Source organism: Notolepis coatsorum (assembly GCF_963971535.1).
Source record: "Notolepis coatsorum genome assembly, chromosome: 9".
In the NCBI taxonomy this organism is placed as follows: domain Eukaryota; kingdom Metazoa; phylum Chordata; class Actinopteri; order Aulopiformes; family Paralepididae; genus Notolepis; species Notolepis coatsorum.
The window spans coordinates 139,531,158-139,548,657 of record NC_140173.1 but is presented as its reverse complement, the minus strand read 5'-3'; the positions used below and the strand labels follow the sequence as shown (position 1 = coordinate 139,548,657).

Below are 17,500 nucleotides of genomic sequence, written 5' to 3'. Positions count from 1 at the left end.
CCAGGGATGACAGGACGGACGGGTGCCCCGGTAAGCAAGCCCTCATCCTGCATTACCTGGATAGTGCTACACATGGTCCAGGGCCCTGTTCCTCGTACCTGGCTAACTGAGTTAGCCGGATAATTTTCAGCATAGCTTGACTTAAGCCAGACCTTTCCGTTCCCCCACGTCGGATTGTCTAAATCGCTATGGCAACAGATCAGAAAGTTTGAACCTGGTCGAGGGCAGAGTTTAGTTCAGTTAGCTGGATAAACCATGGCCACACCCTCGCAAAGAAATGCAGCTCGCTTCCTGAAATATTTCTCACAGTCTAGATCCATTATACCATTCTGAATTATGTTTTTGTGCTTTGTTTTTCTAGAGGGGGCTTTTGAAATGTAAAATAATATACCTAAAATGCTGATAATAAATCATATTCAGCCTATAGATTTACTTTGTCCTAAATAACGCACGTCATAGTTATACGGAACCGATACGGCGCTCGCGCGTCGCGACACACAGGTTATTTTAATAACACGGAGCATTGCAAATGTGAATCCCGCTGGGATATTTTTAATGAATGAAACCTATTGGGCGTTTGGCTCTGATTAGTTTCATATTCTCCGCTGTGGATATATTTGTTTAACAGAGCGCCCGGATTGTGTTTCAGTCAAGCATAAATTGAAGCGTCTTTATACGTGGACTGTGGATTATGAATTACGAGGAATCTGAATCTGTGGATTGTTGAATTATATCACTGTCACTCACACGTTATTGTGATATTGTAACTGGGATTAAAATGTCTGAGGAGATGCGCTGTTTGACGGATTTCATGACGTGGATGTGACTTGAGAAAATTAATGAGCAATTGCAAGCCTTTGACGTTTTGACGAATGAATTTGAGAAAATGCATTTATCTGTTCAAGCACTGTTAGTGTTATCTGATGATGAACGTGAGGCGTCACTGGTATAAACCAAAGGTTAATCAATTAAATGCATGTATGGATGATGTCCGAAACAGATTAAAACCTGATTAATAGTGAAACTGTATAGCCTCCAAGCCTCTCTGACACCGTTATTTCGGATGTCGCGCCTTGAAATCTTTGTTTATATATAAAGTACATGATACCTAAGCCGAGCGCATACAGTACAGATATCCTCATAAGTATCTATTAATTCGTATCAATTAGATACTCTTTGGGCTTGTTTGTATCTACTTATTCTGAAAGAGTTGAACTAATTATTTTCGCTAGCAATAGATCTCATTTGATTATTCATTCCATTAAGCCTACTACCTTGTCTATGATGTACTGCAAAAAGAATAATCCAATTATCTGATCGCCATTCCAAATACTGATCGCGATCGTGTGTCCAACGTTATCCACCAAAGAAAATGAATAGGGGGGCAGGGACCCTCGTCGATGCCATCCCTATAAGCGCTTGTCTTGCTGGAGTGTTTAGACCCTGCATGCACGCTGCAGCTCGGCCTAGAAAACAAACCACATCGTTTCAAATGGAGTGCAATAGCGGCCGCAAGGCGTTAGGCGGCGGTATCGGACCGTTGCAGTCTCAGACTCAGAGTGCCACACAGTCCTACAGCATAGCAGGATGAATTATGAATGGAAATAGCGAATAAAAGAAATAACGATCCAATAACGAGTTTACTCGTTGGCAGAATTCGATTGGCGGGCTATAACGAGTTAACTCGTGTTTGGCAATTAATGTGTTAAAGTCTATAGTCACCAATATCACATTAAAGTCTATAATCACCAATATCACATATAAGTCAAGAATCACCAATATCACATTAAAGTCTATAATCACCAATATCACATATAAGTCAAGAATCACCAATATCACATTAAAGTCTAGAATCACCAATATCACATATAAGTCTAGAATCACCAATATCACATTAAAGTCTATAATCACCAATATCACAGTCACATTAAAGTCTAGAGTCACCAATATCACATTAAAGTCGATAATCACCAATATCACATTAAAGTCTAGAGTCACCAATATCACATTAAAGTCTAGAGTCACCAATATCACATTAAAGCTTTTAGCATTAATGTTATTATCAAAGCTTTTAGCATTAATGTTATTATCAAAGCGTTTAGCATTAATGTTATTATCTCAGGAAAGAGGGGGGTTGTTCAGTGTGATGAGTAGCAGCAGTGGCCTGAATCCCTTCTCACTCTAACAATCTTTAATGGTTTTGTGTTTCACATTAAAGTCTATACTATAGTCACCAATATCACATTAAAACTTTTAATATTTGTTCTGAAAAGTTGACCTTTTGGAAATACACCACTGAAAAACATGTGTACCTGTCTAACATGTGTAACTGATGAATGATGAATGATGAACTGATGAATGATGAATGATGTACTGATGTTTTTTTTTCCAACCTGAATGGTTGGAGTTCTGAAATCGTAAAAACTGTCCCAGTTCCGACTTGCCATGAATGCAGCTGAATATCACATTTCATCACTGACCTTTGTTTCTGCTTGCAGGGACTCATGGGTCGACCCGGTCCACTGGGGCAGTTTGGACCAAAAGGAGACAAAGTAAGACATGTTAAAACATGTGTTGAGATACAGCCTAGAGATAGACCGTGGTGTGTGACGTGTCCTGATGTGTTGACAAGCAGCCTAGACCGTGGTGTGTGTTGTATGTTCTATACATGTGTTGACAAGCAGCCTAGACCGTGGTGTGTGTTGTATGTTCTATACATGTGTTGACAAGCAGCCTAGACCGTGGTGTGTGTGTTGTATGTTCTATACATGTGTTGACAAGCAGCCTAGACCGTGGTGTGTGTTGTATGTTCTATACATGTGTTGACAAGCAGCCTAGACCGTGGTGTGTGTTGTATGTTCTATACATGTGTTGACAAGCAGCCTAGACCGTGGTGTGTGTTGTATGTTCTATACATGTGTTGACAAGCAGCCTAGACCGTGGTGTGTGTTGTATGTTCTATACATGTGTTGACAAGCAGCCTAGACCGTGGTGTGTGTTGTATGTTCTATACATGTGTTGACAAGCAGCCTAGACCGTGGTGTGTGTTGTATGTTCTATACATGTGTTGACAAGCAGCCTAGACCGTGGTGTGTGTGTTGTATGTTCTATACATGTGTTGACAAGCAGCCTAGACCGTGGTGTGTGTTGTATGTTCTATACATGTGTTGACAAGCAGCCTAGACCGTGGTGTGTGTTGTATGTTCTATACATGTGTTGACAAGCAGCCTAGACCGTGGTGTGTGTTGTATGTTGTATGTTCTATACATGTGTTGACAAGCAGCCTAGACCGTGGTGTGTGTTGTATGTTGTATGTTCTATACATAGGCGGTGGTGCACACATCAGGCTACATGCTTTATTCATGAAGCTATTTAAAGCTACTGTGTGTTGACATGGCAGAGGGTTCACAGAGGTTAAGATGGAAACGGCTTGCAGCCTATTACTAATATATGGCTTGTTCCAGAGAACATATATTTGATTATATTTTACTGTTTTGCACGTGAAAATTCATATTCATTACATGGTGGATTTCATTGTGGTGAATTATGCAAAAACTAAAAAATATGATTATTGAACAGACCCCCTCTGGCTAAAAAGAGAAAGAAATAAGAGTTTTCTTTCCAAGAAGGAATAGATAAAAGGATATATATATATGTATGGACGGAGGCATGCCTTGCACAGAACTTCACGTTACAGTATCATGTATGGAAAGTGGCGAGGTACATTCCTGATTGAAAACCCGACTGTCGTTTTCTAGCGTTGACAGATCGGTCGCCAGAACAACGTATAGAATCGTATCACTTCATCCTCATTTTCATAAAGGGTATCATGCTCAACGTTATTATCTCATGAAAGAGGGGGTGGTGTGTAGTGTGATGTGCAGCAGCTGTGCCCTGAATCCCTTCTCGCTCTAACGATCTTTAATGGTTTTGTGTTTGGCAGGGGACCGAAGGCCCCCCAGGCAGACCGGGACTTCCTGGGCCCCCAGTAAGTTTCTCCTCCTCCTCCTCCTCCTCCTCCTCCTCCTCCTCCTCCTCCTCCTCCTCCTCCTCCTCCTCATCCTCCTCTTGCTCCCTCATTGAGTGCCAGCTATCGATAATGGCTCACGGCCCCCACTCAGATCTCAGTCGGGGGAGTGGGTGGGGGGCAATATTATGTTCTCCTATACCCTTCAAATGTGCCCCCGTCCTTCTAGGTCGCCATGTCCTCCTGAGGATCGGGTGTTGCTCTTCTTAATGGACACTAACTGACTCACATGATGTCAAGATCCTCCTAAAACACACTGAGGTTCATTGTTGGGACATCGGATCCCAAAAAGAGCAATTATTTATGAATGGTCCTTGTAGTACAGTTCATATAACATCTCAATAATATTATAGATGTTTGAGGCAGAGAGGAAGTCACTTGCCACGGTCGATAACTCTGTTGCTAACGTGGCTATGATGGCCACGGGTCTTGGAGGGTGTGATTGCTGGAAATCCCATGGACTTTGGATCCAGCTTTTCAAACACGGACAGTTTCAAGTGCATCCGTGCCGTGGTAGTGAGTCCGTCGGAGGAGACTTGTGCTATGTATGACTTAGTCCACATTGCAGCCGGCTTGTGGGAGGCAAGAAACAGCGTTCAAAGACGGGGGAGGGTTGAATTGGACGATACGAAATTGGGATGGGAGAAAAATTGAAAATGGGAGAAAAAGTGGATAAAAAAACAAACATAATAGCATAGCTCAAATATGTGAGCCGCCTGACTCCTCGGCACCTCCTGTGTACCCACGGGACCCTGAAGGAGGCCCTCGGCGTGGCACCCCCTCCACCACCTGTTGATACCAACATCAATAACGCCTTACGCTCCACTCGCACACAGCGGTTAGCCACGCGCTGGATCAAACACCACGCGGCTGATGAAAGAGTACAAATGCCACGCCATGGAGACGTGGTGAGCCGAGCTGCAGGTACTGCAGCAGCTGGCAGTCGATCCCCCCCCCCCCCCCCTCCCCCTCCCTTTTTAAAAAGGCCGGTGAGTAAGCACTTCTAAAGAATCTATAATTCATCAGGCGTCCCCTTGAACCTCCTGTTCCCCCCCTCTCCCCCCCCCCCCCCCCCCCCCACACACACACACCTTCCACTACTCCACACACACACACACACACACACCGTCCACTTCTCTCCACACACACGCACACACACACAAATACCCGTTCCACTTCTCCACACACACACACACACACACACACACACATAATCGTTCCACTTCTCCACGCGCACACACACACACACACACACACACACACACACACACACACACAAATACCCATTCCACTTCTCCACACACACACACACACACACACATACTCGTACCACTTCTCCACGCGCACACACACACACACACACACAACCTGGGCTCATAAAACAGCAGTCAGGGAGGACAGGAAGAGATGCTTCAGTGCCTAAAAAGAGCACAGCTTCCACTCGCCTTTAAATGAGAACCTTGACTCTCTCTCTGCTCACCTCACATCCATCATACAACCACCGGGTGGGGTTAGGACCGGGAGGGGTGGGGTTAGGGCTTGGAGGGGTGGAGTTAGGGCCGGGAGGGGTGGGGTTAGGTATAGGAGGGGTGGGGTTAGGGCCGGGAGGGGTGGGGTTAGGTATAGGAGGGGTGGGGTTAGGGCTGGGAGGGGTGGGGTTAGGTATAGGAGGGGTGGGGTTAGGGCTGGGAGGGGTGGGGTTAGGGTTTGTAGGGGTGGAGTTAGGGCCGGGAAGGGTGGGATTTGGTATAGGAGGGGTGGGGTTAGGACTGGGAGGCGTGGGGTTAGGTATAGGAGGGGTGGGGTTAGGTATAGGAGGGGTGGAGTTAGGTATAGGAGGGGTGGAGTTAGGTATAGGAGGGGTGGGGCTAGGGCTGGGAGGGGTGGGGTTAGGTACAGGAGGGGTGGGGTTAGGACTGGGAGGGGTGGGGTTAGGTATAATAGGGGTGGGGTTAGGACTGGGAGGGGTGGGGTTAGGGCTGGGAGGGGTGGGGTTAGGTATAGTAGGGGTGGGGTTAGGACTGGGAGGGGTGGGGTTAGGTATAGTAGGGGTGGGGTTAGGACTGGGAGGGGTGGGGTTAGGTATAGTAGGGGTGGGGTTAGGGCTGGGAGGGGTGGGGTTAGGTATAGGAGGGGTGTGGTTAGGTATAGGAGGGGTGGGGTTAGGGCTGGGAGGGGTGGGGTTAGGACTGGGAGAGGTGGGGTTAGGTATAGGAGGGATGTGGTTAGGTATAGGAGGGGTGGGGTTAGGACTGGGAGGGGTGGGGTTAGGTATAGGAGGGGTGTGGTTAGGTATAGGAGGGGTGGGGTTAGGACTGGGAGGGGTGGGGTTAGGTATAGGAGGGGTGGGGTTAGGACTGGGAGGGGTGTGGTTAGGTATAGGAGGGGTGGGGTTAGGACTGGGAGGGGTGTGGTTAGGTATAGGAGGGGTGGGGTTAGGACTGGGAGGGGTGTGGTTAGGTATAGGAGGGGTGGGGTTAGGACTGGGAGGGGTGGGGTTAGAACTGGGAGGGGTGGGGTTAGGACTGGGAGGGGTGTGGTTAGGTATAGGAGGGGTGGGGTTAGGACTGGGAGGGGTGTGGTTAGGTATAGGAGGGGTGGGGTTAGGACTGGGAGGGGTGGGGTTAGAACTGGGAGGGGTGGGGTTAGGACTGGGAGGGGTGTGGTTAGGTATAGGAGGGGTGGGGTTAGGACTGGGAGGGGTGTGGTTAGGTATAGGAGGGATGTGGTTATATTCCTTGCAGCCTCAACGTCTTTCAGTCATCGTGCTGCTCTTCTATTTTCTGCGATACTGTTGTGTGTTTTGTGCCCTGATCAGGCGCTCCTAGTGTGATGTGTTGTGTCTAGCTGTAGTTCCCTGTCGTGGTTTTGTAGTCCTTTTTTTTTTTTTTTTATCCACTTTTTCTCCCATTTTTCCATATTTTCTCCCATCCCAATTTCGTATCATCCAATTCAACCCTCCCCTGTCACGAACGCTGTTTCTTGCCTCCCACAAGCCGGCTGCAATGTGGACTAAGTCATACATAGCACAAGTCCCCTCCGGTACTTGAGGTAACAGCAGTCGCATCTTTTCACCTGCGCAGCTCGATCTCTCAGTGTCGAGGAGTAACGCGTGGGAGGCTCACGCTGCCCCCGACACTTCCTGATTCCACTGCGCAGGCGCACCAACCGACTTGCGCACCAACCGAGTCGCTTGTTCACAACGTTCGATCCCCACCCTTCAGTTTTCCCTCCCCGTAATACGGCCAATGTGTATTACTGCGGACGACCAGCCAAACTGAAAAACAATGTGGAGAGCTGGATTCGAACACGCGAATCCTAGCGTCTCCACACTGGTGGCGAGTGCCTTGCCCACTACACCACCTAGCCGCCCTGTGGTTTTGTAGTCCTTATCGTTCTCCCCTCAGCTGTGCCCATTTGTAATTAACCCAGGTGTGTCTCGTCTCGTCATTCCCTCATGTATAAGTATTCTGTCTTCCCTTTCGTCTGATGCTGATCCCGTCTGTGCAGTGTGTGTTCTTGTCTGTCTGTCGTTACTTTAGTTTCTTCTTTATGCCAAAACCATGGTAATTATTATTTAATTAAATATTATTTGTGATTACTTTAGCTACCGTCTCATTACAGTATGTTACATTGACTCGACATCAAGTCTGCAAATTGTCAATAATAACGTAATAGATACTGTACGTGTCAAAGCGGGTGTGAGGATTCAAACACACATGACTGGCCTCTCTCTCTCTCTCTCTCTCTCTCTCTCTCTCTCTCTCTCTCTCTCTCTCTCTCTCTCTCTCTCTTTGTCTCTCTCTCTTGGTCTCTCTGGCTCTCTCTCTCGCTCTCTCTTTGTCTCTCTCTCTTGGTCTCTCTGGCTCTCTCTCTCTCTCTCTCTTTGTCTCTCTCTCTTGGTCTCTCTGGCTCTCTCTCTCTCTCTTCAGGTGGTAAAGCTATTGATCTCTCTCATGTAGCATGTAAGGACTGAACAGAACCAACCTATAGTTTTGCTGTGAGGAGGTTAAAGAGCAGAGAACACACAGGCAGGGGAGGCATGGCTGAGATGACATATACTGATGATGAGGAACTGATGTTTTTACAACCTGAATGGTTGAAGCTTGGAGTTCTGATGTCTTTAAGGCCATGGTTACACTGGGGAATACAGCAACGTTTTTGTTGCTGAATGATTACGTTTGCTGTCCAAGTTCAAAAGAAACAGCGTTTTGGCAGGAAAACGCGTTGTCCTACTGGCAACGCTGAAAAGGTGTTTCCGTTTTGGACACTCGCCAAAACTCGCCGACAATGGTGCCATGTAATCTGCGTGAGCCGGATACGGAGCCGTTGTTGCTCAACGCCCATGCGCAGTAGAGACCTGCACGGTTATTTCCAGTGTTTATAGCAGAGCTGTCCCAAGTAGCTGCGGCTACCATGTGTTGTCAAGTTATTGTTATAAGGAGCCCAGTCCAAGCTACAACAGTCTGCATTCCCTTAACAATAATTGAGCCGTATTGTATTGTACCCATTCTGCAATCTGTTAAATAAAGTTTACATCCATTCATTCTGCTAGCATTAACGTTACCAAGCTGCTAGCCACAATGCTATACTGTTATAATGGCATATCCCAATCACATTAGCACGTAAGCTAACAAACTTTGCTGCTAGCCACAATGCTATACTGTTATACTGGCATATCTTAATCACGTTAGCACGTAAGCTATCAAAATCGGCGACAATCTTTTTGTGAGACTAAACTCCGCTCTTGGTGGTCAATTGTGTTGATGTTAGTTTTGTTTCATCAACAAATGAGAGGCAGAACACACAGTGAATGTATCCGTTTTGTTTATTGCACTTTTATTGCACTTTCTTTGCTGAAAAATAAATGCTATGTTGGCTAAATGGCTCACGAAAGGCATTTAAAGATGGTGGATTGTTTTAGTTTTTTTGCAGGAAGTGTATTGGCACATTCAACTTTTTTGATTGGTTGAAAATGGCCTTCATGTTTGAACTACATCGCCACCTACTGCCACCTACTGCTTTGGCATTGTACTACATGTATATACATCACTCTGCTCAGGAGGCAAAAACGATGTCTAACTTGCCTGCCATTACGTTGCGTTCTGAAAAGCGAAACTGACCCTGAAAACGAAATGAAAACTGGCCATAGTGTAACCGCAGCCTAAATCATAAAACATCCCACTTCCGACTTGCCATTAATGCAGCTGAATATCACATGTCATTAGGCGTCGTCTAGAACCATTAAATATGTACAAACCAGGATGAATGAGGGCGGTCAGGTGGCGTAGCGGAGATTGCGTTCGTCACCAAACGCCGGAGACGCTGGATTCACCTGTTCGAATCCAGCTCACAGCTCCGGCGTTGTCACCAGCTTGGCTGGCCGTTCACACTAATACAATTGGCTGTATTAGAGGGTGGGAAAGCTGGCGGGGTGGGTCCGGGTCGTTGTAAACAGCGACTCCTACAGTTCGGTCGGGGCGCCTGCTCAGCGCGGATAGGATCTAAGGGGGGTAGTGTGATCCTTCCACACGTTACACCCTCTTAGTGAGAGTCCGCGCTGCCAGGTGAAAAGAAGCGGTTGATTGGCTAGACGTGTGTCGGAGGAAGCACGTGATAGCCTCCACTCTCCCAGACCGACTGTGTGGGGTAAGTGCGCAGCGACCAGGAAGGGGATTGGGAATTGGCATAACGACTAACATTGGGATGGGAGAAAATCGGAGGAAAAAGGAGGAGGGAAAAGATCAATAAAAAAACAAATAAAAAAAAACAGGATGAATGGAAATAGTAATAGAAAAGGTAAGGGGAATACGCACACACACACACACAAAACATCTATCATCTCAGCATCTCTCTCTCTCTCTGGCTGCCTCAGCTTTAACTTGTCCAGATTTTCTTTTATTCAGAGTAGCTACAGTATGTGACAATTGTATAATAATGAATAATAATAATAATAATAATAATAATAATAATAATAATAATAATAATAATAATAATAATAATAATAATAATAATAATAATAATAATAATAATAATGAATAATAATAATAATATTAATGAAACCATGTATGCCTACACTCGGTAACCAGTTGACTGACCCAGAGGCGTGGGGGAGCTGATAGGCTGAAGTGTGGGGACCTAGAGGAGTGGGGGAGCTGATAGGCTGAAGTGTGGAGACCTAGAGGCGTGGGGGAGCTGATAGGCTGAAGCGTGGGGACAGAGAGGCGTGAGGGAGCTGATAGGCTGAAGTGTGGGGACCCAGAGGCGTGAGGGAGCTGATAGGCTGAAGCGTGGGGACCCAGAGGCGTGAGGGAGCTGATAGGCTGAAGTGTGGGGACCTAGAGGCGTGAGGGAGCTGATAGGCTGAAGCGTGGGGACCCAGAGGCGTGAGGGAGCTGATAGGCTGAATCGTGGGGACCCAGAGGCGTGAGGGAGCTGATAGGCTGAAGCGTGGGGACCCAGAGGCGTGAGGGAGCTGATAGGCTGAAGCGTGGGGACCCAGAGGCGTGAGGGAGCTGATAGGCTGAAGCGTGGGGACCCAGAGGCGTAGGGGAGCTGATAGGCTGAAGCGTGGGGACCCAGAGGCGTGGGGGAGCTGAGGACCCAGTAAAAGTAAATAAAATGCCTCTCAGGGTGCAGTTCCCTCTCTCAGGGTGCAGTTCCCTCTCTCAGGGTGCAGTTCTAGGCCTGGGTCCTACACCGTTTTAAAGCCTGACAGTCTCTTGTTTGATACCCACACAGTTTAATACCTGACCGTTTTGAACCTGTAATGAAAAGTAATAAAAATTTAAAATAATACGGTGCAATAAAATTGTAGAATAGAATAGATAGTCAAATGATGCAATAGAATGGACAGAGTAAAATGGTGCTACAGTACAATCAACAGCGGAGTGTATTAGAAGGCTATGGTGAAGAGGTAAGTTTTTAGCTTATTTTTGAAAATATTACTAGCTTCCCTAATGTCCGTAGGTAGTGTATTCCATAACTTTGGTGCATAGTTTGCAAAGGCTGCATCCCCGATTTTCCTTAGACTGTGGCTTGGAACCTTCAATAGACCAGCAGTAGATAATCGCAATGTTCTAGGAGGTGTGGGATATTGTGGATATCCTGAAGAACGTTCTCAGTCAACCGAGGTCCGGTTAATAACAAGGTTTATTAGCCAGACAGATAGAAATATACACATAGTATTTAGAGAGAATGGCTGAGGCTCTCGCCCTAGGTGATCAGCTGAAATGACCCAGGTAGAGACCCCGAATGCTGTCGGGAGGAGCCTTATATAGTGAACAGGGGGAGGAGGGGGTCCCATTTGATAGGTCAAATGGGTGGGGGGGGGGAACACAGGATAGGGGACAAAGGGGAGGGGAGGGGGATGTCTTTACATGAGAGTTGGGGAATCAATATATTATTCCACAGTTAGTCCGTTTTTCTCTTCATAATGTGGGTGAGATTAATATATAATATACCAGGATTATTTGGAACAAGCAAAATATTGAAAAGTGAATAGACATGGTAAAAGAATGAGATCGCTGTAATCCATCGGTTATCAGATAATGAATGAATAGAAAACAATTAAAATAATGAAAATTTTGGCCAATGTGATCTGTTGGTTTACCGGATTATTGAATGAAAATCAATTCAAAACCTTAATCTGGTGGTTGGCATAACAGTTTGAAATAGAAATATTTATGGCGTGATTCGTGACTTGATTGACTGGACTGAGGTCTGTGTGTTATTTTGATATCAGAGATGTGGGAATATCACCCTTTTCTTTTATTAATAATCTCAAATACCTATATCAATGAGTGGTCCGCAACTTTGATATCAAATAACAAACAACATAAATTATAGCTGTGCAAATCTTGGCTTACTTCCGGTCGCTCGCGTCGTGAATCAGACATTTAGGTGTCAGCTATGTGTCTTTATGATAATATCAACATTCTTAGTTCATAATTTTCCAGATACATATGAAATTCGTGAAACAGTTCTTGTTTGTGAAGGCATGAATCTGACAGATGTCGCTTCGCTGTCGACAAGCTGTTCTCTGCCAGGGGTGTGTCCTTCTGTGGTGGTCTGCTGTTGTGGGTCGCTCAGGTCTCTGGGTTGTGTTCCTCTTTGCCTGGTCCCGCCGTCGTTCGTGGTTCGCAGTCAACTGAGATCAAGATAATAAGGTTTATTAGCCAGACAGATAGAAATATACACATAGTATTTAGAGAGAATGGCTGAGGCTCTCACCCCAGGTGATCAGCAGAAATGACCCAGGTAGAGACCCAGAATGCTGTCGGGAGGAGCCCTATATAGTGAACAGGGGGAGGAGGGAGTCCCATTTGATAGGTCAAATGGGTGGGGGGGGGGGAACACAGGATAGGGGACAAAGGGGAGGGGAGGGGGATGTCTTTACATGAGAGTTGGGGAATTTATATATTATTCCACAGAGGCACATAGTTGACTAGAGAATTTGCAATGTAGCTTGGTCCTGTTCCATAGTGCTTTGTATATAAGGAGGAGGTTAGCTAATACTGGACTGATGTGGTCTCTCCTCTTGGTTCTAGTTAGTAGCCTAGCTGCCGAGTTTTGAATGAGTTGGAGTCGTTCTGTGTTTTTTTTTTGGGAGGCCAGTGCATTACAGTAGTCACGTCGGCTTGAGATAAAGGCATGGATCAGTTTTTCAGCGTCTTTTTTATTTATAAACGGCCGTACATTAGCTATGTTTCTAAGGTGGAAAAATTATGTTTTTGTCACCTTGTTGATGTGTGATACGTCCCATATGCGGGTCGGCGCATGCTAAGAGAGGTCTGAGCTAACTATGGAAACATACATTGTGTTTTCTAATGATGTCTCCGAGTGGCAGCATGTATAGTGAGAATAATAATGGACCAAGGCAGCTCCCCTGTGGAACTCCGAAGTAGGTGTCATGTTTCTCAGAAGAATGATCTCCAAGCCTGACGTAATATTTTCTCCCTTTGATAGTAATCACCTATTTTAGTACGGTAAATACCTATTTTATTAATGTTTAATTAATGTAAATTTTTGAGTAACTAACATTCTTTTTTATTAATCTGATTTAAATCCCATTACATGTTATCCTTGTACTCTCTGTTTACGCTGATGACGCTTGTGTGTTCTTCTCAGGGTGTCCCCTACGTGGAGGGTAATGGGATGAGCAGTCTATACAAACTCCAGGTAAGTACTTTTCAGATGACATTGTCTCTGTGATGTATTACACACATATATATACATCATATAATGATGATGTACTCTACAGTGATATATTTTTTATATATCATTTCAGAGTGGCGGAGCACTTTTAGGACCTCCTGGTGCGCCCGGTGCTCCGGTAAGGATATTCATCATTGCTATACCTGAAGTGAATGCTGTATTCCACTTCACTGTGGAGTAACTGTTGTACGTTTTACATGGAATTTGATCTGGTCACCGTGGGGTAACAATTACACACATAATAGTTTCCACCTGGCAGACCACAACCACAGCCGTCCATTCGGAGTGGTACAATTCGGAATGGTACAATTGTAATCTGACTTTCCCAGGTCCTCCCTATACGTTGTCACAGTCAGTCGTGTTGGAGTCTCTGAAGGCCCAGGAGAGGTCTCTCTTGACTCTCAAACAGGTGTCTGCTGAGCATCCCCACGAGTTAGTAGGGTTGGGCACCGAAAACCGGTTCCTAACTTCCGGTTCATATTTGTAACATATTTGCATTTCGATTCTTCATTTCGATTCTTAAAAAAAATATATATATATATATATAATTTACTTTGTTAATTAATACCCTAGTTACAATACAGCAACCAAATTAAACTGTATCAAGTCAACTGAAAATGTGAATAGTATGAAAAAAAATTAAGATTTTTCAAAAAAAAATAAAAACATTGCATTTACATTTAGTCATTTAGCTGACGCTTTTATCCAAAGCGACTTACAAGTTCTGTACGACAAGTCATCAGGAAGGGCACAACTGTATCAGCTGAGTAACACTGTTCATCAAAGTGTTGAGTGCTACAGTGTAGGTTAGTTTATTAGGACAAGTGCATGACAGTAAGGTTAGTTAGGGTTAGATATCCTTTTTTTTTTTTTTTTTTTTTTAGATAATGGTTAGAACAGGAATCGATATGGAGAATCGGAATTGGAACCGGAATCGTTCAAATCCAAACGATGCCCATCCCCACGACACAGCGTCACAGTGTCACTTCTAACCCATTTCTTTATGACTGAAGCATTAATTAGCTACATATTATTTATATGTGTTAAAGCATATATTATAGGGCTCTTTATAGAGCTCTTTATAAGGCTCTTTATAGAGCTCTTTTCAAAACTATCGGAGGCAGTTAGCGTCAAAAGGGTAATGCGAAAAGAGAAAAAAAGTATGGGGTAAGGTTTTCAAGATTAATAAAAAAATAAATAAAAGTAGGGGTCAGCCTGCCAGTAGGGGTCAGCCTGCCAGTAGGGGTCCGCCTGCCAGTAGGGGTCGCCTGCCAGTACCTGCCAGTAGGGGGTCAGCCTGCCAGTAGGGGTCCGCCTGCCAGTACCTGCCAGTAGGGTCCGCCTGCCAGTAGGGGTCCGCCTGCCAGTACCTGCCAGTAGGGTCCGCCTGCAGTACCTGCCAGTAGGGGTCCGCCTGCCAGTACCTGCCAGTAGGGTCCGCCTGCCAGTAGGGGTCCGCCTGCCAGTACCTGCCAGTAGGGGTCCGCCCTGCCAGTACCTGCCAGTAGGGGTCCGCCTGCCAGTAGGGGTCCGCCTGCCAGTACCTGCCAGTAGGGGTCCGCCTGCCAGTACCTGCCAGTGGGGATCCGCCTGCAGCCGCCACCGGGAGAGAACTGGGTGGTGGGGGGGGAAATAGAAAGAAAGATAGAAAGAAAGAAAACAATAACACACGGTGCCACAGCCGAGTCCCCTGAGTCGCCTTGTGCAACATCCATCACAGCCAAACGGCTCCATTGAAGCGATCAATAAGAGCTTCTTTACCTGCATTAAGGTAAAGGCTGGAGAAACGGGGGGCGTCGTCCATCACTGTGTTTCTGGGACGCTTAAACCGCCAGGCAGACACACTGGCACGTTACAAATCCTTCTTTGTAAACAAACGGTACTGTGTCGTTAAAACGCCCATGCGTGTGCAAGTAGCCTGTGAAATACAGCCAGCCAGTAGCAGTGATTACACAACGATTAAACGACGATTACCGACACTGTAAATTGTCCAGATTGAACAGTGATGAATTACAGTCACGTTTTGAAAGTACATCTGTGATTTTTTTTTTTGTGTTTAGACGTTATTTTAACCGCAGGGGTAAGTAATGTGTCTCTTTCTTCCTTCCTCAAGGGCCTCAAAGGAGACGACGGAAGCGCGGTGAGTCGACCGTGGGTTAGATTCCGGCCGTCGTACATTTTGGTGTTTGAACATGTCTTTCTTTCTCATGCCCCCCCCCCTGCGCACCCTCTGACAAAGAGGAAGAAAGAATAGTTAGGAGTTGTTTCTAACATTTCCTGGTTGACTGCAGCATAAGTCAATACGGCCCTCGAGGCTGGGTAGGGGGTGGGGGTGGGGGTGGAGGGGGCGCGGAGCCACACTCAATAGAGCTCCAACATAACATAACAACAACAACAACAACAAACAAAATATTACGTCTCCTCGCCCCCTGCCAGCTCCCCTGTACATCCAGCTATAAGACCCCCCCCCCCCCCCCACACACACACACCACATCCTCTTCCACAACAACCCTCAAGCCTGAAACAATCCACACCATGCTGCTGAAATGTGTCATTGGAAACAATATGACTGCCCCCCCCCCCCCTCTCTCTCTTTCTCAGTATCAACTTGAATTCTCTAGTCTCTTGGGGCCAATTGCGTTTTTTTTATTGTTTCGTCACCCAAGCGATTTTTCACCGGGATGTTAATTTGACATTTTAATAAATTGCGTGAGAGGCCCAGAGCTGTGGCGGAATTGCCCCAATCTGTCTCTCAGCTGATCCCCCCCCCCCCCAGCTCTCTCTTTCTCGCTCTTCCCCCCCCCCCCCCCCCAGCTCTCTCTTTCTCTCTCCCCAGCCCCTCTCCTTAGCCTCACGCTTATTCATGACAATCTACATGCATGACAATTACCTGCACAATCCACAATCCGTCTATGTCAGCAGCCGTCGCCCCTCCGCGGTGCATAATGGCATTTCTCCGCGCCGGCTCTGGCGGGGGATGAGGAGGCAGACGAGAGAGAGACCATCGCTATTTCCAGTTGCAGTGGAAACCGGGGGTGGGGGGGGGGGGGGGGGGGGGGGGGGGGGGGGGTGGGGGGGGGGGGGGCGGGGGGCTCTATTTTTAGAAGGAGGTCTAATTGCACTTTTTCAAAGGCAGCTTCTATTTTATCGCCGGCACCCCCCGCTGAGTCGGTATGTCACAAAAACAAGTAGTAGTGGAATTCTACGGCGGTGGGTTGGAGACTGAAGTGTATTATTGTCCTATACAGTGTCTATATTATTGACTGAGTGGTGGGGAGCTGGCTTGCGTTCCTAAACGAGCATATTGAGAGTGGCGATGATGTGTATAGAAATGAGTTTACGTCGATCAATAAGCAACAAGCTCTGTTGTTCTGAATGGATATTTATAAGTTCACACGGGAACCCCCGGCCTTAAGCCTTGTGTGGTGGTGACGCTGTCGTTCTGACTCGGTATATGTTACTTAACTTCTCGTCCTTATTCATACTAGACTACAGTATATTGTACTTATCTTCTCTACCTTGTTCACACTAGACTACAGTATATTTACATATCTTCTCTACCTCATTCAGTTTATTTAAGTAAAGTTTTGCCATAATCATGTCTTATGCCATAATCAGGTAGCTGAACAAAAAAAAATACATTATATATATATTTATATTAATAATTTTCGGCCTTTTGGCATTCGGTTTTCGGCCAACTGTTTCCTATTTTCGGTATCCGTTTCGGCCAAGAATTTCCCATTCGGTGCATCCCCTATTATTATTATATTGTTTTTACCACAGACACATTTATGTTTCCTTTGAGTCAAAGTATGTGGTGTGTTTTCTGTGACAGGGGGAGCCGGGGGGCTATGGGATTGCCAGGGCTGGAAGGTCTACCTGGTGCCAAGGTAAGCTACATACTGTACTGTAACCAACTAGGTAAGCTACATACTGTACTGTAACCAACTAGGTAAGCTACATACTGTACTGTAACCAACTAGGTAAGCTACATACTGTACTGTACTGTAACCAACAAGGTAAGCTACATACTGTACTGTAACCAACTAGGTAAGCTACATACTGTACTGTAACCAACTAGGTAAGCTACATACTGTACTGTAACCAACTAGGTAAGCTACATACTGTACTGTAACCAATTAGGTAAGCTACATACTGTACTGTAACCAACAAGGTAAGCTACATACTGTACTGTAACCAACTAGGTAAGCTACAGTACTGTACTGTAACCAACTAGGTAAGCTACAGTACTGTACT

At 45.9% G+C, this 17,500-nt stretch overlaps 1 protein-coding gene across 1 annotated transcript in view; it reads left to right on the top strand.

The window, feature by feature from the left end:
* The window catches only part of LOC311234781 (uncharacterized protein), a gene marked incomplete at both ends in the record, with an annotated part of 68,616 nt that overhangs the window by 16,651 nt on the left and 34,465 nt on the right, over positions 1-17,500 (top strand). The window contains 4 exons of the mRNA XM_084322025.1: positions 1-30; positions 2,499-2,552; positions 3,944-3,988; positions 13,157-13,207. The exon at positions 1-30 is cut by the window's left edge and continues 24 nt beyond it. Of these exons, the coding sequence (XP_084178151.1) occupies positions 1-30; positions 2,499-2,552; positions 3,944-3,988; positions 13,157-13,207 (180 nt within the window). The remainder of the gene's footprint in view (positions 31-2,498; positions 2,553-3,943; positions 3,989-13,156; positions 13,208-17,500) is intronic.